We start from the raw sequence: 24,252 nt of genomic DNA on the forward strand, positions 1-24,252 counted from the left end.
GGATACGCATGTGTCTACAAGTCAAGTTTAATGCAGTGTCTACCAAAATACAATTCTTTGTCTGTCCACCGCTAACATTTTGTCTTTCCACTTTAGCAAATGGCATGAAATATGTCTGCGAGGGAAAATGCAGTGTGTGCACGACACAGTTACTGCAGCGTCTGTCCACCATGATCAATGTCATGCCTACCCACCATAGTTAATACAACCACAACTTAGGCAATCATTCCTGTGCAACTGATTACAGGAGCTTTTAAAACTGATGGCCACCAAAGTCCACGCATCACCAAAGATGCCAGATGGTGGACTGTCATCATAAGTGTGTTTCGTACACTGTTGCAGACTGTTAAAGTTTATGACCAATTGTCAGTTAGCATTCTTCTGGTGTTTCTTAAACCCAATATTATTCTAAATATAATGTTATTAATTGTCCAGTAAGTATCCTTGTAAGATTTTAGGTTTCATTGGCTGCCTAATTCCCTCTCATTATGGACGGACATAATTAAACTCCACATGTATATTCAAGGGCAGGGTTTCCGTGTTTAAAATGTAGGAGTTGGTGGCCCTCCTGTTGTTCCAGCCAGCATCAAGAATGCGTGAGGTAGTATATGGTGGGATGAGGTAGATATGGATAAGCGACAGAATGTATTGATAGGGAGAACGGGAGATCCCAGAGAAAACCCACTAGCTCACAGCAACTCCCACTCGGTTATTCACCCGCGAAAACTCCGGGTATGACCCAGCCAGGAATCTAACCCGTGCCTTTGACCCACCAAAAGGTTCGACACCAGATTACTCCGTGCCATTTTAAAACTGTTCAAATTTTTCTGAGTGGTGTATGTTTACTAAAAAAGGGTTATTGTAAAGAATTCTGCATTTTTTCTGTATTTTTTGAACAAGTTTAAATGAAGATCCGAAAATAGCATTTTTAATTAATTTCCCTTCATGATATTTGATGTTTCAGTAGATTTGCATTAAGATATTTCAAGCAGTTTATCAGTAGTTTACCATTATATTAGAATTTTGGGTTAAGTTATGTAAGCTACAATATGTAATATAATATTAATGGTTGGTTAGTTTTGGTTAGCTGCATTTAAAATACTGTTAGATCTTATGAATGGCTGGTTTGATAAGGGAAAAATTATTTCAACTACTGTAAAATGGTGTGAAGGTTTGCTTATTTTAGGCTATCTGCATTAAAATGACAATAAATTGGTTGTAAATGGTTGGATAGGTTAGGTTAGCAACATTAAAAATATTAATCTACAATTTTCAAGCTACATAGTTGCAATTATAATTATTGTAATTTTAGCAGAGTACCTTTTCTAACAAATAACCATTATTTTAAGTAGGGATATTAGTCGCAGGTAGAGAAGTTTAAGGTGTGTTGGTTATTTCAGCGAAGCAGGGTGGCAGATTTGCAGTTAAAACTGTATGAAAATAAAATTTCAGAAGTTTTGAAAACTTTGAAATATTAAATATTAACATATTTGTGTAATGAGAGATAAACATGAAACATTTCTTATAATGATTTATATTGCAAGTATGACAGATTATTAATTTTCTAAACTACGTTTTTGAAAGAAGTGGCTTTTTCGGAAAATGGTAAACCAGCCAATGAAATGATATTATTTCAGCATTTAAAATTACCACTTAATTTTCCCGCGCAGTAGTTTCTTACCAAGACATTTTTTTTATTTATATAAATAATTTTATTGCGTATGTATTCATCGAAGATTGACACACGTCGTGGTCGTAGCAAACAATTAACGGGAGTCAATGCTACAAATGTATAGCTTTATTATATCCAAATTTGTGTTGTTTATGTATTTTACTAAAAAAAAAAATACTCTGAGCTATATTAAAAAATTGGGCAAACTTAAATGCTCTCGTCCGTTTGAAACCTAGGTCAAACGAAGAAAGAAAAAACCATCGATAAAAAACTTTATTTACATAGACATAAATGAGGCAATTAAACTAATTATAGGTATCAAATGTATCTTCTAATCTACTTTAATGGAAATAAACTGCCATTAATTTCAACATTAGTTGATAATCGCCATTTCAACAACATTTAAACACAGTTTAATGTACATTTCCCTATACCAACTTTATAAAGTATCTCCAGAGTGACGTCACAATTGGTTATGCATATACAGCAAAGATGCGCAAAAACACACCGTTACCTTGTTTAATGATGGTTGATTATATTAATTTTTTCATACTAGGCTTTCATTAATAAGATTACTATTTAGTCCCTTCATTCAAAAATATAAAAAAAAAGTACTTTTCAAAAATATTTGACGCTTTCATGTTCACAATTTATTAAAACGATAAATGGTTTGTTATGAATTATACATTAATGTAGTTTAAACACATTAGCTTACTGTGTCATTTGACTCTGTAAAATGGTTAAGAATTCATTTTATTATATATAGAAAAGTTGATTTAGCTAATCTAGTGTATCAAAAGTTAATAAATAGAAGAAATTTGTCAGCTCTCACGTAGTTTACTTTAAGTGAAATCACGCGAACTGGTATAGATGAAAATATACTAAAAAGTTTTTAATAGCAACACAATTTTTATAGGACAAAAAAGGGTTTAATAAAATTGCATATTCATCTATTTACAGTAAGGTACTTTTCTTATATTTCCCTTAACATAAACCATCGTTAAACGAAGCTTACCTGTACAAATGCTGCTATCAAATAGAAGCACATAAACACAGGTGTCAGCGAAACATCTCCTCTCTGAAAGTAGCTGATGGCGTAAGCAAACACAAGGTGACCTGGAATTACCATCGTCATCAAAACTCTTGCGGTCATGGCGTGTGGTTCTGCAAATAAAATACTTGATTTAAAATATAAATACACAATTCTTAATGATTCAGCTTATAATAATCGAAATCTAAAATTACTTGTAAAAAAAATAATTTATCTAAGTTATACTCTCGTTCTTAATTAGTTTCGTTTGGGGTAAATGATTTTCACAATTTTCCAGAGAAAAAATTTAAAAACCACGTCACTACTACGTTTGTGTATGAAAAAATGAATAAAAGTGGAAGTTTTTTATTTTTCAACACCATACCTAGTAATTGTGTTATCAATAGCGGAAATTACTGAAAATTCGTAAAGCTGCTCATCATTTAGAATAAGTTACAAATAAAATGTATTGTATCTAGATATATAATCTTTACAAAAATTAATGTTTATTCAATCATAGTAAATAAAACATTGTAATTGTTTGAGATATATCATCGTTTGTTTAAAAATATTGTCACTCATATCTTCTCGGGACAATTACGGTTTAAGTAACAATTCCCGATTATGTTACTTTAATAATTCCTTACATTATTTTTCTCTAGTCCTGGGAAATGCCTCCCCTAGCTACACAGGTATGGTATTCCTATAAATCTAAGCCTTTTTTCATACCTTGCTACGGGAAACAATTCCTTCTTTCCTATCACCCATGGAATATGTTCTTGTACAGAGAGTACTCTTGATATTTCTTATCATGACTTATACTGCAGGACAAACTTAATAATAACTGCCGCTTTAAAACTATCGCTAAGCAATGATGATGTCGCGTGGCTCAAAATTATCATTAATTTATTTAATTAGTTTATTTGTGGAAAATACAATTTTAAATTCTTTTCGATAATTCGGGACTTGGTTTCCCTCACGCTAAGATGGGGTAACACCTTTGTTTGATTTGGGTCTCCGCGGGGCTGGAAGAGTGCGAGTCTTGCACGTCTTTGTCTGGGAACGCAGGCGTGACCGCGTTTCAGCCAGGCCAGCTGACACGTTGTTTGCTGCAATTCCAGAGAAACGCGGCGCAACTTGTTTACCGTTTTTTTTTTTGAGGCCAGCTGGGAACGAGGTTGTGCGCACGCGCTTCGCGCAGGGCGAGTGTTGCAACCTGGTGGCCGGTTTTCTGACTACGTGGACAACCCGGCGCGGCCGACAGCGCGGCCGGCTTGTTGTAATAACTTTACGTGTTTGTAAAACACAGGAAAACTTCCCGTCAGGATGTTTTCCCCGTAGGGGTTTTGCAGCCAAGCAAATGGCTTAAAAGAGATGTAAAATGTTTTTCGCGGGGCTGTAATCCTGTGGAAGGCTGTTATGCTGCCCGGCCGCGCGGCGACTTGGTAATGGTTAGGTGAGTGCTATCGGAAATGGCGTCTGTGATGCCTAACTCTTAGTCTTCCACACCTTCATGTTTCTTCGTAGTTAACTTTAAATTTCTCGTCTGGTGTATTATTTGATCTTATAAATAATTTGTTTTTAGAAACTTAGTGTTTTAACGTGTAATGAGTTGAGCTCTACCGTTTCCTTTTTATTTTCAAGTATAACTCGGTAATTCGTTTGTATCCCGATCCTTCTCTTTTCATGTTTTTGATGACGTTATAGACTTAATCTAAATAATTTTTAAAATCAGTTTCGAGGTAGTAGATGTTCTTAATAAGTTTTAAAAATGAAGTTGTGGAAGAACTAATGAAGTTTGGTATCATTGGGTGGCCTGGAGGAAAGTATTAGGATAATGTTAATGTGTTAGTACTACTAAGAAAATCTTATAGGGTTTATTGTTTTTTTTTATGTCGGAATAGTTAAGGTTTATAGCGGACATGGAAGGTGCCACCTCATTTGTCAGTTCTATTTAATTGTTATAAATAAATGTGATTGTTCTATTGTTTTTAGGTTTCTCTTATTTTTTTTCTCAGTATCCTGATTTTCTATTCTTGTATAAGAATACACCTACAAAGATTCAATCCTCAGTGAGATGCTCTATGTCTAGTTACTGTTTTGAGTTTATAATTTATCTGAGCTACATTTTTGAAGAATTGAACCCCCCTCTGAAAGTGACACGTGACAGAAATGGTGGAGATCGCCGGTTAGTAGGTATAAAGAATTTTGGGATGCTGAAAAATAAAATAAGATAAAATAAGATAAGAGTGTTATGTGTGGTCTAACATATTGATTTATTTTAGTGAAGAAGAGCATGCAGTGCAGCTGGTGTATTAAGATAGATGTGTTTATAGGATTAATTGTTTAATGATAATAAAATTTATTTTAGGTTATTTCAGGAAACCAGTGGGAGACCAGGGATGGCTGTATTTGTCTAACAATAATTATTTTAAGGTGAAATGTGAAATGTATGCTTAAGTTAAGGACTAATGAAAATAATTTAAGGCGGAGTCTATTAGGAACATGAATTTTGTGTTAACAAGGGATGGCTAGTAAATACACAATTGAAATATTGGATGACAAAGTAAAAAACCCTGAGGACAGTGATAGTAGTTCATCTTCAGAGGATGAATCATTGAAAGCATTAAAAGATAAATTAAGCGACATAAAACCAGAATTAAAAGATCAGAATTTAAACATGGAGACAGGCAGATGTTTTGTGGACCCGGGATATTTTTTTGGAAAGAGATGTGAGGAGGTTGAGGAATTTTTAAAACAGTTTCGCAGAGCAGCCAAGGTAAATGGGTGGAATGAGCAAAAATGTTTGTCATACTTGCCTACATTTTTGAGAGGGCCTGCTTTAAAATGGTATGACAGCTGTGAGAGCACATTGGAGAATTTAACTACATTTGAGGAATTAGCAAACAAATTAAGGGATGCATTTGTGGGAAGTGGGTCACATAGAGGACTTAGAGTTAAGATTGCAGGCGCGAGTACAAGCAGTAGATGAACCTTTCGAGTCATTTGTGTACGACATATTGAATCTTTGTAACCGACTTGATGCTAAGATGAATGAAGCTAGTAAGGTTAGATATGTATTGCGTGGGTTAAGGCCAGACATTGTAGAGAAAGTTATGCTTTTCCCAAACAATACTGTGGAACAGTTACTAGGTAATTTGAGGAATATTGAGGCAGGTCTGTATTACGCTAAAAATCATGAGAGGACACAGTGGGTAAATTCGAAACAGGAACAAGTACCTATCAGAAATCTTAAAGAAAATCAAACACCAGAAAGAGAATTGTCATCTATCAACACGAAAATTGAGGACAGTTTGATAGAGTTTAATAAACAATTAAAGCAATTACGCGGGGAACTGGATACCATGAGATTACAGGCACAACCAAAGTCACAGTTTAGAACTCAAGGAGGAAATTACAAAAATAACAGTACACCAACACAATACCATCGAAATCAGAACAACAATTTTTTCAGGCAGACCCCAAGTAATTCATTTCCAAAAATAACTGACAGACCACAGTGGACCTCAGATGGTAGGCCGATTTGTTTAAAATGCAAACGACCAGGTCACTTAATACGAGATTGCAAAACATCACAACAGGGAAACTGAATAGGGCGAGAGTCGGTCGGGGTGACAACTCGTCCCTTGTTAACCAAATGTCTCTTTTACAAAGTGACGGTATTTTAAGTCAGAAGACAAAAATGTTCGGAAAAGAAATCCCCGTTTTTATCGATACAGGAGCTGCGGTATCACTAATTGAGGATAGATTAGTACCGAAAAGTTGTTGGAAACCCGCAGAACCAAGAGGTTTTACAGGAGTCTCAGGAAGAGTTCAGAAACTTACTAAGATGACCAAATTAAGATTTAAATTAGGACAGTATGTTTATTCATATGCGGTAGGTCTGGTGGAAGCCCCAATAAAAGGGATTATTTTAGGATGTGATTTCCTAACCAAATATGGAGCAGAAATTTCTTGTAAGGGAGGCCAGAAAATGTCATTGACCATAACGCGTCCTGATTGTTTCGTAAATACCACAAATACCGAAATAAGGGAGGTTAAAAGCAAAACCAAAGTAAAAAGAGACAAAATTCAAGTAGATCAAAACCAAAATCTGGTTAATCATAATGTAGGTCAGGATGGATCACAGGAGTTAAGCCAAATCGAGCCAGAAAATATTTTAAGGTTAGGTTGTGTGACAGTTCACAATCATGTTAGAGTCGAGCCAAGGATGCATCATCTTAGCGAAATTAATTTTGAAGGAAATAATTTACCTGATGAGGTGCTGATAGAGCCTAAGGAGGATATTTACAACAGATATTCTATACTTGTACCTAGGAGTATTGTAAACAGAAAACATCATACTCACATTTGGGTCACTAATACTACTAACCAGTCAGTTACTCTTCATAAGGGAATGAAATTAGGGTATTTAAATGAGTTTGAGGAAACACCCAGTATTGAGAACAAAGAAGTAACTAAGATATTACAAGCTAGAGATAAAAATCAGGTTGATTTTGATGTATCTAAATTAAACATTAATCCAGAGTTACCAGAGGAACAAAAAAAACAGACTAGTAGAGTTGTTGTATAAATATCAAAATGTTTTCAGTTGGGAGCCCAGCCAGATAGGGAGAACAAAAGAGGAAGTATTTTTTCTGGATACAGGGGACAGCACACCCATATCATCTGTACCTTATCGAGTTTCTCCTGGGGAACGGTAAATTATTCATAACATAGTACAAGAACACATTAAGAATGGGATTGTGAGACCCTGTGACACGAGTTGGTGTTCACCAGTTGTTCTTGTTAGAAAAAAAGACAACGATTATAGGATGTGTGTGTGGACTACCGTCGTTTTAACACTATTCTTAAGGATAATAAATACCCCCTTCCTCGAATAGATGATTTCTTAAGTCACTTGACTGGTGCTAAGTATTTTACTCACTTGGATATGAATTCAGGATACCACCAATTGAGAGTAGCTGAACAGTATCAGGAAAAAACTGCATTTGTTACCACCGATGGTACTTTTTGTTTTGAAACCCTTCCTTTTGGTTTGAAAACCGCTCCGTCAATTTTTCAGAGATACATGGATAAGACTTTGGCAGGGTTAAAGTGGGGTTCATGCTTAGTCTATTTGGATGACATTCTAGTAGTGGGCAGTACGTTTAATCAACATCTTGACCGATTAGAACAAGTTTTTAAAAGGATGCAAAATGCTAATTTAACCTTGAAACCGTCAAAATGTACCTTCGGTTATTTTGGAACCGATGTGTTGGGACATTTGGTTAACCATGAAGGGATTAGGCCCCACCCCGATAAAGTAGTAGCAGTGAAAAAATTTCCTACACCTAAGGACCAACGAGGGGTGAGAAGCTTTTTAGGCCTAGCTTCTTTCTATCGTAAGTTTATAGCAAATTTCTCTCAGATTGCGAAACCCTTGTCGACATTGCTAAAGAAAAATGAAAAGTTTATCTGGACAGACAAGCAAGAACAAGCATTTCAAATTTTGAAAGAAAAGTTGATTTCTTCCCCCGTGTTAGCTCACTTCCAGGAAAACCAGCCCATTGAAATACATACAGATGCTAGTACATTAGGGATAGGAGCCACATTGTTACAAAGAATTGATGGAAAATTACAACCTATTGCTTATGCCAGTCGAACTCTCACTTCAGCAGAGACTAGATATCCTATAACTCACCTTGAATGTTTAGCCTTGATTTATGCTTTAGACCAGTTTCGGCCTTACATTTACCTGAAGCCATTCAAAATTGTAACCGATCATCATAGCCTATGTTATTTGAATCGTTTGAAATTTAATGCTCATAGCGCAGGAAGGTTAACCAGGTGGGCATTGAAATTGATGGAGTATGAGTACACTGTATGTTATAGTAGTGGAAAAACTCATGTACATGTAGACAGTTTGAGTAGAAATGCTATCAACACAGGGACAGCCCTTGACGAAGAAAAATCTCTTGAGTTACCTGTTTTTGTGATGCATGATGTGGATTTAGCTAAGCTGCAATATTCTGATGTGAGTCTAAGACCTTTAATTTCTGAGTTGACTCAACCGTCAGGAATCGATAATAAGTTAAGCCGACAAGCGAAAAATTTTTCTTTGTTAAATGGTGTTTTGTACAAAAATAACTCTAACCCAAGTGGTAGAGACAAGCTATTAGTAGTCCCAGAAAGCTTAAAGGCTGAAATTTTGAGGGAAAGTCACGACAATCCCACTTTTGGCGGTCACTTAGGAGTAGTTCGCACCACAGACAAAATTATACGTCGTTATTATTGGACCAATATGCTAAAAGAGATTCAGGCCTATGTGAGGAGTTGTAGGGGATGTCAGGGGAAAAAGGGAGTTCCTCAAAAGAAAGCAGGGTTCTTAGAACCATTACCTATCTGTGAACCTTTCGAACGTATTGGTGTCGATATTTTAGGCCCCTTTCCAAAAACCATGTCAGGAAACAAATACATTCTTGTTGCTATTGATTACGGTACTCGATGGGCGGAGACTAAAGCCACCCCCACTAGTAACGCCAATGACGTAGCTAAGTTTTTACTAGAAAACATAATTTGTCGCCATTCTGTACCATGTTCCATATTGACAGATAGAGGAAAAGTTTTTACTTCCAAAGTCGTTAATGAATTACTTAGGTTAATGGATGTACAAAGTTTGAAAACCTCAGGATACAGGCCAAACACAAATGGATTATGTGAAAGATTAAATGGAACAATAGCAATGATGCTATCTCAGTATGTGGCATCCTCACAACGTAATTGGGATGAATATGTACCCTTGGTCACTTTGGCATACAACACGGTGAGGCAGGAAACATTAAAATTTAGCCCATTTGTGCTCATGTATGGTAGAGAACCTGTATTACCCTCAGATGTTCAATTAAGTCAGCCTGTAGAAGATGAGGACAGCCTTCGACTGCGTACTCGTTGGAAGGAGATCCTGCGACAGTCCAGAGAGAATTCAAAAAGACAACAGGGTATCGATAAAAAAAGGTATGACCGCAGACGACGAGCGGTGACCTATAAGATAGGACAGGAGGTTATGGTGTACACACCTGTTCGAAAAAAGGGTTTGTCAGAGAAACTATTGCATAAATGGTTCGGTCCTTATGTTGTGGTGGACAAATTGTCTAATAACCTGTACAGGTTAAAGAAGACGAGTCGAGGCAGAGATGTTTACGAAGTTACAAACGTAGAGAGAATGAAAAATTTTTACAGTGTATAAGTTATGATAAGTTATGTAATAGAGATTTTTTTGTGGTTGTGGATAACTAAATAAAACAAAGAGAGAGAGAAAAAAAATAATTCGAGAGTTTTGTAACACTTGAAAACAAAAATCGAGCCTGTCTAATATTTAGTTTGTATAGAATTTTTACAGAATCTTAAGGCGTGATCATCTTCCGTACTGACGATGAGGATGCTACACATCGTCCTGGTGCTCCTGCAGCTGGGAAGCAGCAGACAACATCGACCACTATCTGAAGGAGCAGTGGGAGTGGTTGCGGGAGCGCATTTCAAGCCGATACCTCAGGTAACATTGTACACTTCATCGGTACCAGTAAATTTTAAGGTTGCTTGGCCAATGCAATTAGATGACATTCAGGATAGTATCAAAGAAATCACTTCTTGTCCCTCTAATAGTTCAAGTGAATGGTGTGTTATTTTCAAAGAATTAAAACATAGCTTAATTTATACTGACATGCTGATTAATAAGGTAAATGAAGCAGCAGGGGATGACGTATTGGATTTTCAGTCTCAGGTTAGGGAAAGACGAGGATTAAATTTCATTGGAGAGTTTTTTCATTGGTGTTGTGACATTGCCGTCAATAGTCAATTGAATAATCTTTTTCTAAATGAACAACAAATGTCAGAACACATAAACAAGATGGAATCACAAATTTTAAACACTCACGAGGCACTGGCAAATATGAGCAACACTATTTTTGTTATAAACGAGGGAATGACCGGAATTCTAAAAAGAGTACAATCAAAATTCACAAATCTGTCTAATTACTTAAAAGACCTCCGAGAGACTATGATGACTAAGTTTTCAGGAATGGTTCAAGACATAGGACATTCATTCCAGTTTCAGGTACTGTTGGCCTCTCAATTAGCCAAACAAGCGCATACATTTACAAGATTAGAGATTCTGGACCAGTGCCGGTCAAATAAAATACCTGCCATTGTAGTTACACCAGCTCAATTGAAAGAGAAATTAAATATGTTAAATGAAATTCTTAATAGGGATGGTTATGCGTTGTCCATAAGTGTGTCAGAAGTTCAGAAATATTTTAATTTACCCATTTGTAAGTGTCAAGTTCACAAGGAAAATTTATACCTTCAAATTAAAGTACCAATTGTTAAACTAAATTCCAATTGGAGATTGTTTCAGTTCGTCGCAGTCCCATTTCAGTGGAAGAACTCAACTTGTCATTTGGATCATGCTCCAAATTTTCTGGCAGTGGATGGAGACCATCTAATCACTATTCAGGGTAGAAATTTATTAGATTGTAGACCATTTGAAGATAAATTGTGTTTTGTTCCCAGGTTCTCCGGAGACACCCTAGGTAGTGCTTTGTGTCCAAAGGCTCTTTTTCAGGGGATTACCGTTGAAAACCTTAGTACCACATGTGCGTTTCGATGCCATTCCGGAAACCAACTGATGATCACCCAGGCGGGACCAGAGCGGTACTTCCTAACAAACCCCTCAGGAAAATTAGACTTGCAATGCATGAAACATAACAATGAATCTTTATTTTTAGGAAGTGGAGACATCCTCGGAGCTTTAGATATAGAAGTACCATGTGATTGTCGTTTGTATTTAAACCAAGAACTTAAAATTAACGAGTTGTATCCATGTGATTCGTTAACGAAATCTAAATTTCAATTGGTACATGTAATACCAGCTGCTTGGACGAAGTTACGTAAATTGAAAATTTTCCCTCATCCTACGTCAACACATACAGTTTTTCCATCTTTAATGGATTGTTTAGATGAAAATTGGCCAACTCTAATACCACATTTAAATTTTTCTTTGTCAAAGTTTGAAACCCCTTTAGACCCGATTCATTTAAGAGAACCCGAAAACGTACCTAGATTTGTAATGAAAAACTTACAGAGTATTGCGCTTTCCATTGTAAGTAGTATATTATTATTAATTATTATTAAGAATCCATATCTAGTAGGTATTGGAACGCTACCAAGAGTATCCGCCTTGGACAATGTTACTACCCTTGGCATAGAAATAAGTGTAACTGTAATTACTATATTGGTAATAGTTGGAATGTTGTTATTTCTGTTACTAAAATATCTGAGAAATCGGAAACCCCTCAGTATGTCTGTAGAAATCTCGACTACAGTAGAAAATGCTGTTCCTTCTACCAGTGGAAAGGTAGAATTAAAAGACATACTAGCCAGAGATAATGGTTGTGTAGCTAAGTTATCCAGTGAAACTTGGGAGGAATTGAAAGTAACCATTTCCGTTTGTGATGATCAGTAGTGAATGAATTTTGTTCAATGTAAAGCTTTACCTACGATTAGAAAAATTAGAATTTGATTAATGTTTATGTGAAGGGGCATGCGCCCATAAATAATTTTTATAGAACCAAATAACGATGGAGGGAGAATACCAGGTTCAATAAGGGGAAATTATGACGTCAGGACTAATCATTGAGAATGTGGGTGGGATCCTTTCCGTATTCCCATTTTCCACCATAAATCCCCCCCCCCCCCTTGTGTTTATTATTCAAGAAGTGACATTGATAGTTATCGTCAATCGAAGAAAATGACTTTTGAGGCGGACTTGTTAAGTGCAATTTCAAAAGGGGTGCTGTGGTGCAGCTCCATCCAGAACACTTGTCCCTTCTCGAGTTGGGAGAAGGCGCGTCGTTAAGGGTCAGCCAGATACCACGTGGGCGAATTGGGAGAAGAGGACAGTCATCTACCCATTGCTGCGGGCTGGTGCCCATATCGTCGAATCGTGTGGTGATGCACGATTACCAGGAGTATAAGCGGTTTGGGAGTGGCCATGTCCAAGGACAGTGATTACGCATCGTGATAGGGTGTGGCCCCCCCTAACAACAAATTTATCTAGAAGACTAGAATTATCCGTCGTTTGAAACTACTGACCTGACGTTCAAAACAAAGTGTATAGCAAGACAAGGCCAGTGTAATTATAAACTTTCAACCTACATGTGGACACAGTCAAGTTTTTGTTGTAAATTTTCCTATTAGGTACCTTACCTTATCCTTCCTCTACGAAATGTGGGGGGGTAGGCTTTTCTTCAAGATGTTGAATAGTGCAGATGAGTTACGAGTTTAGTTTTTGAATAGTTACTTGTTTTAAGAATCTTTAAAAGTTATTTTTGTGTTGATACCTGGTATGACCCTCCTTGGTTAGTTGTGTTGATCTATGTTGATATCACGAATATTTCTTGATAAAACACATGAAAATACGTCATTAATTTAAATAAGATAATTTAATGGTTTGATTTGTTCACTATTAATTTGATAGTTGAGAGTTTTTTTTAGTTGTTTGTAATTGTATGACTCCTGATGCTGCTCATGTATTTTGTGTAGGAATGGTGTTGTGTACCGTGGATGACGAGCAGTTGGGACGAACGACATCGGGATGGACCGGCTGGGAGAGGCAGAAGTTGGAGTGGGGTGTGATTCTGCAGCTCACAGTTCCACTGGCTGTTCCTGTCTCTGCCCTGAGTTGGTTCATCTCTTCGCCGTATCCCTCCTGGCTGCTTGCTGTCCCAAGCAGTGCTAACATGTGAAATTTTGTAAAACACACTTGTCCTCCGAGAGGAAATTGTCAATAAGTGCTAGTAGAACTTAGAATTGGTATTTATACATAAACAACAACCATTGTAATCACTAATTTAAATTTGTAACTGGATCACATAGAAATGATAGGGACAATTGGTTTTTTTTTGAAGCAAACTTAAATATTCCCCAAGCATTGTTGTAAGCTTGTGGGGCACAAGCTCCTGCCGCCCGGGGTGATGTCGCGTGGCTCAAAATTATCATTAATTTATTTAATTAGTTTATTTGTGGAAAATACAATTTTAAATTCTTTTCGATAATTCGGGACTTGGTTTCCCTCACGCTAAGATGGGGTAACACCTTTGTTTGATTTGGGTCTCCGCGGGGCTGGAAGAGTGCGAGTCTTGCACGTCTTTGTCTGGGAACGCAGGCGTGACCGCGTTTCAGCCAGGCCAGCTGACACGTTGTTTGCTGCAATTCCAGAGAAACGCGGCGCAACTTGTTTACCGTTTTTTTTTTGAGGCCAGCTGGGAACGAGGTTGTGCGCACGCGCTTCGCGCAGGGCGAGTGTTGCAACCTGGTGGCCGGTTTTCTGACTACGTGGACAACCCGGCGCGGCCGACAGCGCGGCCGGCTTGTTGTAATAACTTTACGTGTTTGTAAAACACAGGAAAACTTCCCGTCAGGATGTTTTCCCCGTAGGGGTTTTGCAGCCAAGCAAATGGCTTAAAAGAGATGTAAAATGTTTTTCGCGGGGCTGTAATCCTGTGGAAGGCTGTTATGCTGCCCGGCCGCGCGGCGACTTGGTAATGGTTAGGTGAGTGCTATCGGAAATGGCGTCTGTGATGCCTAACTCTTATTCTTCCACACCTTCATGTTTCTTCGTAGTTAACTTTAAATTTCTCGTCTGGTGTATTATTTGATCTTATAAATAATTTGTTTTTAGAAACTTAGTGTTTTAACGTGTAATGAGTTGAGCTCTACCGTTTCCTTTTTATTTTCAAGTATAACTCGGTAATTCGTTTGTATCCCGATCCTTCTCTTTTCATGTTTTTGATGACGTTATAGACTTAATCTAAATAATTTTTAAAATCAGTTTCGAGGTAGTAGATGTTCTTAATAAGTTTTAAAAATGAATTTGTGGAAGAACTAATGAAGTTTGGTATCATTGGGTGGCCTGGAGGAAAGTATTAGGATAATGTTAATGTGTTAGTACTACTAAGAAAATCTTATAGGGTTTATTGTTTTTTTATGTCGGAATAGTTAAGGTTTATAGCGGACATGGAAGGTGCCACCTCATTTGTCAGTTCTATTTAATTGTTATAAATAAATGTGATTGTTCTATTGTTTTTAGGTTTCTCTTTTTTTTTTCTCAGTATCCTGATTTTCTATTCTTGTATAAGAATACACCTACAAAGATTCAATCCTCAGTGAGATGCTCTATGTCTAGTTACTGTTTTGAGTTTATAATTTATCTGAGCTACATTTTTGAAGAATTGAACCCCCCTCTGAAAGTGACACGTGACAATATAATGATATACTCGATAGATTCGTCTTACCTATTATTTATCCAAGAAAGTCTGCATGTCTGACAAGCCATAAACTAATAATAATACATATCACTTAGTGCAGTCTACATTCTGCCTGCTTGCACCGACACGTACTTGCCATTCAAACTATTGATCACCAGCGGTAATTCAGACGCAGCTGTGACGTTGATCATAGGGAAAGATGCATGGAGCACACTTACACCAGGGCCTTCAAAGGAGGGAGCGGCTAGGCAATGACACCAGAAGACAGTGCTGTTGCAGTGAAATCGTTAGTCTGTGGCATGAGTTTCATAAACCCACGCCACTGATTACCTGCATTAATACTGCTTCATGTTTGGAACATGGAGCACCTTGTGATCTAATAAGGAAAAGGGATATACAAGGCTGACAGAGAATTAAGAACTTGAGGCAGTGTCCTCGTACGACCGTGCTGGTGCAGTGCAGTCGACAGACTGCTGGCGTGCACCAACAGGAGGCTGCACATGGAGGATGAATTAGTCACTTACTGGAGGAGAAGAAGGCGTGGATTGGGCTGACGCAGACTTTGGTGTCGGGGGGCAGTGTCCCTAGAGGACCGTGCTGGTGCAGTGCAGTGGACAGCCTGCTGGCTTGCACAGACACGAGGTTCCCACCCACGCCGTTGATGACTGGCTGGAACGCTGCCACTCCCTTGTACTTGGACATCATTATGTCCAGGATGAACCCGCCGAAACTGTAAAAATTTTTTATGCTGTAATTCCTTTTTGCACAAAATAATACTTTTTTCTATAACACATGCTGATATTATTTTAACAGTTAATAAGAAACATTAAGGTTGCTTGCTAAATTAAGTTTTTCAAATATTTTTGCAAAAGGTTACAGAGGGATTGGTAAGAAATAATTTAGACTCCAGTGTGAGCTTGACAGGGCAAGGATTACTAAGAGACTGATCTTTTAATCTTCACTAGGTGAAGCTTTGCATTTTTGAATGGCGATCGCAGATATTTCTCTATAATATAATAACTCGTGAAATCTATTTGTAACAATGGAGTTTTGAGCGCAATTTTTCTTGACAGTAGAACACTGAAGGTCTATATCTTAGTTCTTCGTGGCCAGAGTAATTTACTAAGTTTGGCTTCTGGGTTGAGGCCTCGCTGCGAAAATGATTTTGTACCCGACGCCTTTTAATATGGCTGCAACAAGGCATGCCAAAACATAGAGCACATCAACATTTTATCAGACGTGGTCTCAGCCCAGAACTAAAAATTCAGTTAATACTACAGGAAAGTAATGTAGTTTGAGGTTTCACAATTATTTCTTACTTTTTTTCAGCAAGAAGCTTTTAAAAAGGTTAAAATCGTTAACTTAAACATGCACAAACTATAGGCCTGAAATAGTATTGAAAGTGTACGATTATTTTACATGATGACCAATAATACAAATCAAATTATAATTGGCAAGAGAAAAATGGGCAGTAAAACCTGTAAGAATGTAACGTGTTATAACAATAAAAACTAGAGGAAAATAATACAAATTTCATAAGAATAAATAAAACTATGTGAAATTTTAATGAATTTAAACAGGTTAAAATGTCAGGAGAATGAAAAAAAGTAATTAATTTTTGTAGGAATGAGAAGAATGTGATTTTTCTGTTATAAAACCTACATTTTCCTGCCAGCCACAAAAAATGTTTTATAAGAATTCGCTTTCTGTAGATAATTTCCTTTTTTTAAATTAAGATATTTGCTTCATAAAATACTTAAAAAGGGATTGATATTCTCACAGTGGTTTAATTTCAGTACCCGGTAAAACATTGAGTTGCAATACAAAAATAATTATTAAAAATTTATTAGGATTTCTTACATGTATTCATTTAAAAGGTACTAGATCTACTGCAAAGCAGAATTACAAAAATACACTAAATATTATTTTCAAAATATTTTCAACTTACGTGCTTATTAGCATAGCCATGATAACTGGCGTCCAGCCAGTGTAAAGAGCTGATTTCGTATACTTGTTTTTTCTGGCTACCCAAACCCAGAATGGTATCGCTAAAGTGTAGCACACGATAACCACTTTAGATATCCAAGAAGATTTTCCTGAAACACGAAATCCTTGAACTCATAATGACAAACAGCCAATGAAATATACAAAAGTAGTCATTAAGTACATGTTACGAAAAAGCATTTCAACGTAAGTTGCTTTGCGACAGCATTATCTATCTCGGGGTTTTGTTAACTTAAGGATAAACATATTTGACAAAAGAATTCATATTCATAGATCATAACAAGAAAATAGTTAATTTTAAATGCTTTCCAAAGATTGCTATTAAAATTTAAAATTTGTTGAGTGTAAAGTCACAAAAGCAAGTAATGACATTTACAGCCTTACCAAACTAATTGGCGGTTTTATTTAACAAGTTTGTTTTGGTCTGTTAGTAACTTTGTAATTTACGGGTTCACTAAAAACATGTCAATGGTTTTGTGGCCACACCAAGTCGATCATGTTCTCATTATTGTGATTGTTGGATTAAAAAGTAGCATGGCCATCTAGACCTTCAAAATTTCACGTTTTTGCCCTAAAATACTCTGAAGTTCTCAAAATGACACTAAATTTACTCGTTTCGAGGTAAAATTGCTATTTTAAATAGAAAACTTACCTTTTATGTTAAAAAATTTCTTTAACCCTTAAAAAAATCCAGAGGAGACTTTTTTCTAAGACATGCGAAATTTCCCTAAGAAAGGCGCCATTATTGAAAAACCGTACGTGAGTTTACAACCTTGACTCCAGCTGCAATATAGTATATATCTTACTGAATTTAAAATTTTGAAATGTAATAAAGCAATTAAAAACACAAATCATGGACTACGAAGTACGTACTTGGTTTGAACCGAAAGGCCGAACTATTAAAACAAAATTCCCTGACTTACTTTCTTCCACACAATATCCAACAGCAAACTGACCAGCCATCATTAATTTAAAGGTATATATTACCCAATACAATGTTATGCCACGGCAGCCATATTGATTACCATATTGGATTATATTTTTGTCTGCTAGTGTGTGCTAGTGTCAATAGTATTAAGTAAATGGCGGAGATAAGACAGGTTTCAGGCTGTGGAGCGTGGAGCCGAAAGACCTCTGTCATCACAGCGGCCACTTTGGGGGAAAATTTACTCAAAATTCCTCAAAAAGAATCAAAAATCCTCCAAATTCCTATTAACTTCCCTATTTCGAGGGGTAAAATCATGTTTTTAGGGAAATTTCCCATCCCCCCCCTCAAAAATTCCAGAAAGACCAAAGTCCTCAGACTGGGGCAATTTTCCTCAAAATGTGTCAGATTTCCTTAGAGTAGGGCAGTTTTCCTCAGAGGGGGGCAATTTTCCTCAAAATTCCCAGCAGATGCCGTGACCTCGAACTTGTCATTTAACTTTAAATTCTTTAATTTTTTACAAAAAAATTCCGAAAAATGTACAAAAAATTGTTTGTTTCAAATGTTTACTTACCTAAACCATTTCAGTCCTCTCTTCCATTTCCATCGAGAGTAAATATGTGATATTCTATAAAAAATTTAAAAATTCTTTATTACAATTGAAATAAAATTTTAACAAAACATATTTCTTACTTCACAACCACCATCTTTGATTCCAGAACATTCGGCAGTTTTGAATAGTTTTGTCATGTCCACCATCTTGAAAATCCGTTATTTTTATCCAATTTTAATGCGAAATATTTAAAAATTCATAATAATATTATGTAATAAAATTTTGATGAAAACACATCTCATGGAGTCCTTGGTTCAGACACGGTGAGGTCATTTGATTAAAAAAGCGACAAATTCTTCCTCCATGGAAACCACCGGCAGACTGACTTCCCACCACTTATGCCATGGCAGATATTACATCAGACATTATGTCATGGTGGTCATCTTGTGATCTTTTGCTGGAGACCGCCATATTGTATCCGACATATTGTTTTTGTCTGCTAGAGTGCGCCACCAGCATTTTAGTTAAATTTTTAACTGCTGGAGTGCAGTAATTACTTATTGCCAAGGCGCCCACTATATTGTTGGCCATCTTGGTCACCATATTGAAAATCTGTAATTATTAAGCTTGAAATTTGGGAAAAATTCAAAATTTATTATAAAAAATAGTTTATTTTTTTACCGATCGACTCGGTTAGATCCTTGATCATATAAATTAAAAATGAATTTACATCAATTTACTAAAAGAAAGTGACAGGAGACAGAAAAATAGAAAGACACAATTTTTAAAAATAAAATTAATTACATATATTCTATTCACCTGCAAGTACACAGATACAAGCAAATAATAAATGTTATTTTTTTAGTGAGCATAATCTGTTTGTCCTCAATTGAAATCGATCTACATGACTAAGTGTCCATCCACAATGTCCATCCGCTACAGCCATTCGCTACATTCTCCCTCGTATTCTATCTCTTCATGACATATTTTTTTCAATAGCATCATCTGCAGATCTTCTACGTCGTATGGTAGGTAAAGAGCAATATTCGTTGTCTTGGATGCTCTTTTGCAAGTTTCGTCAATCCAGCTACAAATTATACTTCACTGGCCGATTGTGTTCCAATACTTCTTCAAGTTGATTAACAACATCCTTCTTGGCATCAAAAACAACAGCAACAAAGATCATACTTGTAACCCTCTTAGCCATAATCCCTATTGGGGTTTGTTGTGTCCTTTTATTTTAAAATTTTGTTATATTGACTTTTACGTCAAATCCGTAGGTTTGCTTGTTAACCCAGGGCTTTCACCCCGGGGCCCCTATGGATTAAGGTACGGATCACGCCGTACACGCTATCGGGATTTGACTAACCAGACAGTTTACTGAGTTCCAAAGCCCTTGAACCCAGTACTACTGGCGCCTCATACCAACCTCCCAATTCATTCTGGGACCCTTAAATACTCCAGAATACCCTTGGTCCAGTCGAGGCCTATCCAACCTCTCCTAGCTATCCAGGCTAGTACCGGAGCCAATTTATCTTTCACTGCAGCTACGCTTCATGAGGCTACTTTTTGGCATCAGTTATAAAAGTACAAACGTCTCTTGGCACAAGGAAGCCTTTCAGGTAATCGAAGACTTTACACATTCTACAGAATGCTGAATTTACCAGGTATAATTATTTTCATTACATCTGAAAACATCGTGAACAGTCATAGGTTGTGTTGCATGTTGGGTGGATATCGAAGCTTCTTGCTGCGGATCGGTTTTACTGTTAGAGGTACTGCGTGTACGAGTCTCAACCTTGACTTGCGGAGCAGACTGCAAAACTAGCTGGTATGCAGTAGGTGAACGGACTTCACCTTAACAGTTTTTCGTGTGTCGTCTCAAACTGTCAATATGTGTGAACCAAATATGACAATAACACTGTGAAACGCCAACGTAATGGGTTCTTCGCACATCCACTTTCTTCCATGGCCTCGTACACCTTTAGAGAATGCAAATGTTTTTTCACAGATGTTACAGGGATACCAACTGTCTGTATTCCTTAATGTATACTTTCTCAGTAACGCACCATCATGGTTTTTTTTGTACTGACAGTCTCGGCCATTTAACGGGAGAATAACTTTGTTTGCAGCTTTTGATATGTCTTTTTAAATCATCGTTTCTTGCGAACTCATTGCGACGTTTCTCACAGCTAATTTGGTAAAACGCGGATTAATAGCAATCTTCACGTGTCGACGAGCTTAACAACCATTCGAGTAAATTTTTCACAGTAACGACTTCGACTCTTGATGGTTGTTGACGAATCATCATACGTGCTTCCGATTGTGCTCCCTTTTCGTTTATTGTGCTTCCTCTTATTGAATGTGCTTCAGATTGTGCTTCCTTTTTTTGTGCTTCGAAATGTGGTGCAAATTCGTTGGTGGTTCTTCATTTTTTATTGTGCTTCCAAATGTGCTTCCTTTAAGTTTATTGTGCTTCCAAATATGCTACCTTTCATATGATTGTGTTTCCGATGGTGCTTCCATTTGTGCTTTCTTTTTTTTTAATGTTCATACTTTTTGACCATTGTGAATCGACAAGTCTGTACTCAGGATATGATAAGTTTCGTGGTTCGGAGACGACCCGTCTATACACCTCACATTTAAATGACCTGTTTAAATTGTTGGTTGCGTATGGGCGAATAACACCTCTTGGTTTGGAGACGCTTGGCCATATGCCCAACATTGTATATGAACTGTTTAATATGCTCGCCGAGTATCGTCGAAAAATACCTCTTGGCTACTGCCTGGATGTTTCCGACCACCTATAGGCGCCTGGCTACCATCTGGATGTGGTTGGCCACCTACTGGACATGCGTTCCTGACCAATAAATAGACTTGCCTAGCCACCGACTGAGCGTAAATTTCAACCGACTTGAGGTGTTAGCCTCAGATGTGAGTGTCTTACTAACCTATCTGACGTTCCTAGACAACCATCTGGATGTGGCTGTCCACCTACTGGACATATGTTCCTGGTAACTGAGTAGACGTGTCTGGCCACCGACTTGGCATACCTTGTCATCAACTGGACTTGATAGCCTTTCCGATCTACTGGAATTTTCCGTAATTTTTTGTTGAAAATTAAAGATTTCATGTTTACAGTCAAGGTCAAGGTGATGGTCAAAGATACACATCAGATGCATATTGGAGACTTTCTCGTGGGGAATTTAATCCTCAATGGGGACTTTTGGTTCTTTCTATGGCAAAAGTCTATTGAGGTATTTCAAATTCTGAATTTTTCATAAAACGGTAAATTTTCCCTCAAACAGGAAAATTTTCTCCGAAATGGAGAATTTTTTTTTTCGTTTTTTGTTCAGTTTTTGGCAAAAAAATTTTTCCAAAAAATCTGGAAATTTTTTAACAAATTTTGTAAATTTGGAGTCATTTTTGGGAAATTTGGAAACATTTTAAATGTCAAGGTCAAAGGTATTAGGTCAAGGTCAAAGGTATTAGGTCAAGGTCATTTAAAATGGCCACCATGATATCACAATCAAATATGGCGGTCGTATCCTCTTATTCCTCTAGGGAAAGCCAGTCCCCAGACAAACCAAAACATACTACCTAAATTCTTTGCCGAAACGTCCGTTCACCAATATATATATAATTAAATACGCTTGAAAACTGAAAATAAGAAATTTCCGAGGCGTGTTTATGCGAGACACTTTACCTAGCAAGCCAAAGACTCATGAGAGTGCCATTAATTATTTAGACGTGTCTACATGTCATGTCACGCACAGGGTAGAGTACATAAAGTCTGAAAAAATGACCCAGTACTACGAAAATTTTGGAAATTTAAGACCTTCGCCAGAACTTACGGGTCACTACATGGTTCTACAATTCAGAAATCGTACAGTCGCCTAACCAAACAAACTGCGGTCACTTGTGCCTTCGCTTTTTAACTAAAAAAATTTGTAGCTATATTTTTTGAGCTTATAAAATAACTGTGCATATATGAAAACAAATCAGTCCATTTCCCGCCCTCGGAGATGGAAGTAGAATGGTGTATCTGACTCGTAAATTTTCAAACGTTTAATGCCATATCGAATATCGATAAAGAAAACGATAAGATCTGCTTCCTGAAAAGTAATGAGACCACTCATGAAATGTAGTTATATGTTGGCACTTCTTAAGTCAGTCTTCGATTATAACTTTGTGATTGGCTGTCTAGATCAGAGCATTTGCGGCAGCTGGGAACATGTGGTCGAACTGTCCACCTCCAGTGATCATGCGACGGTGGGTTAGCCGTCAGGAAAAAATCATCCTTAACGGCTGGACTGAGTGTCTACAAATATTCGTTGCTTGTTGCATAAGAGAGAGGGCGATGCCTGGGACCGCAGGAAAGGAGCCGACCATCACGCCGCGACATCGGCATGCCTAGGAGAGTCCAATAGGGAACCGAAGACAAGTGAAGTCATTGACTGCAGTACTGGCTGCAACGGAAACATCGTAACGGGCGCCCACAACACAAGGAGTCCAAGGTGGAAGCCACCCAGAAAACTAAACACAAACAGAAATAGACGATTCAGAGGCTAAATGCATTTTAAGTACAAATGTAAAGTCAAGTATTTGTAGTGGTAATGCATAACTATCTTGTTTGGTGGAAAAAGGCACAGAAATATATAAGTAGTATATAATAGCCGGTCCTGAAACAGGATGCAGGATGTGGTGCCGGTGCCTAGCCACATCTCTGATTCTGACGTCACAGCGGCCATCTTGGATTGTTACGTCACGGCGGCCATCTTGGATGAGCGTAACGGGACACAGCGTAACGGGACAAGTAGATCATGGCGGCCATCTTGGATCCGCCATCTTTAAATCGAGAGCCCCACTCATTATGATGTAATTTTCGTCTCTGTCGCCATAAATATTTTTTCTGTTCCGCTGGAGGTCACCATCTTGGATACCGTCGACTTTGTTTCTGTTGTTTGTTCCTAAATAGCGTCAGCGTCGCTCTTGATTTTTTTCTGTTCCACTGCAGGCCGCCATCTTGGATACCGTCGACTTTGTTTCTGTTGTTTGTTCCTAGATAGCGCCAGCGGCGCTCTTTATTTTTTTATGTTCCGCTGGAGGTCACCATCTTGGATACCGTCGACTTTGTTTCTGTTGTTTGTTCCTAAATAGCGCCAACGTCGCTCTCTCTTATCACATAAGGTCGATGTTCCATTACCTACCATAGCTATTATGATCCTTATAGACATATTAATTTTAATTTTTTATGCAAAATACATTGGAAGCGCTGTGATTCGAACCAGCGCAGCTCTGGTCTCTAGGTTGGAAAACATACGCCTTTAACCGCTCGGCCATCGAGACATTTACCAGACTGAGAATTAAATAAGATATATAAAAAAACTAGTGGACCCAACAGACGTTCTGTTCAAACGTTTTAAATTCGAAAATTTACAGGAAATTTCCCTTAATCTAATCGCAACACCATCTGCCGGGTCGAACTGAAATAAAAATAAAATATTTTTGAATATTCAATAACGTGATCACAGCGCTTCCTACCGGATCCAATGTAAAACATCCAAAGTTCAATAACAACATTACTTAAATAAATTAATTAAAAAATATTATTTATCGGATTGAATTGTGAATCTAAACCATTATTGAATTCACCTGAACACAAACTTTAAAGTGGACCCAACAGACGTCCTGTTGAAACGTTATAATTCCAAAAATTATTATTATTTTTTAAATAAACTA

At 37.3% G+C, this 24,252-nt stretch overlaps 1 protein-coding gene across 1 annotated transcript in view; it reads right to left on the reverse strand.

Moving 5' to 3' along the window:
- Positions 1–24,252, reverse strand: part of LOC134528878 (solute carrier family 41 member 1-like) — a 157,801-nt gene that overhangs the window by 18,041 nt on the left and 115,508 nt on the right. The window contains exons 9-11 of the mRNA XM_063362544.1: positions 16,977–17,124; positions 15,553–15,758; positions 2,688–2,788 (exon numbers count right to left, since the gene is read on the reverse strand). Coding sequence (XP_063218614.1) covers positions 2,688–2,788; positions 15,553–15,758; positions 16,977–17,124 — 455 coding nt within the window. The remainder of the gene's footprint in view (positions 1–2,687; positions 2,789–15,552; positions 15,759–16,976; positions 17,125–24,252) is intronic.

Source organism: Bacillus rossius, chromosome 2 (genome assembly GCF_032445375.1).
Source record: "Bacillus rossius redtenbacheri isolate Brsri chromosome 2, Brsri_v3, whole genome shotgun sequence".
In the NCBI taxonomy this organism is placed as follows: Eukaryota; Metazoa; Arthropoda; class Insecta; order Phasmatodea; family Bacillidae; genus Bacillus; species Bacillus rossius.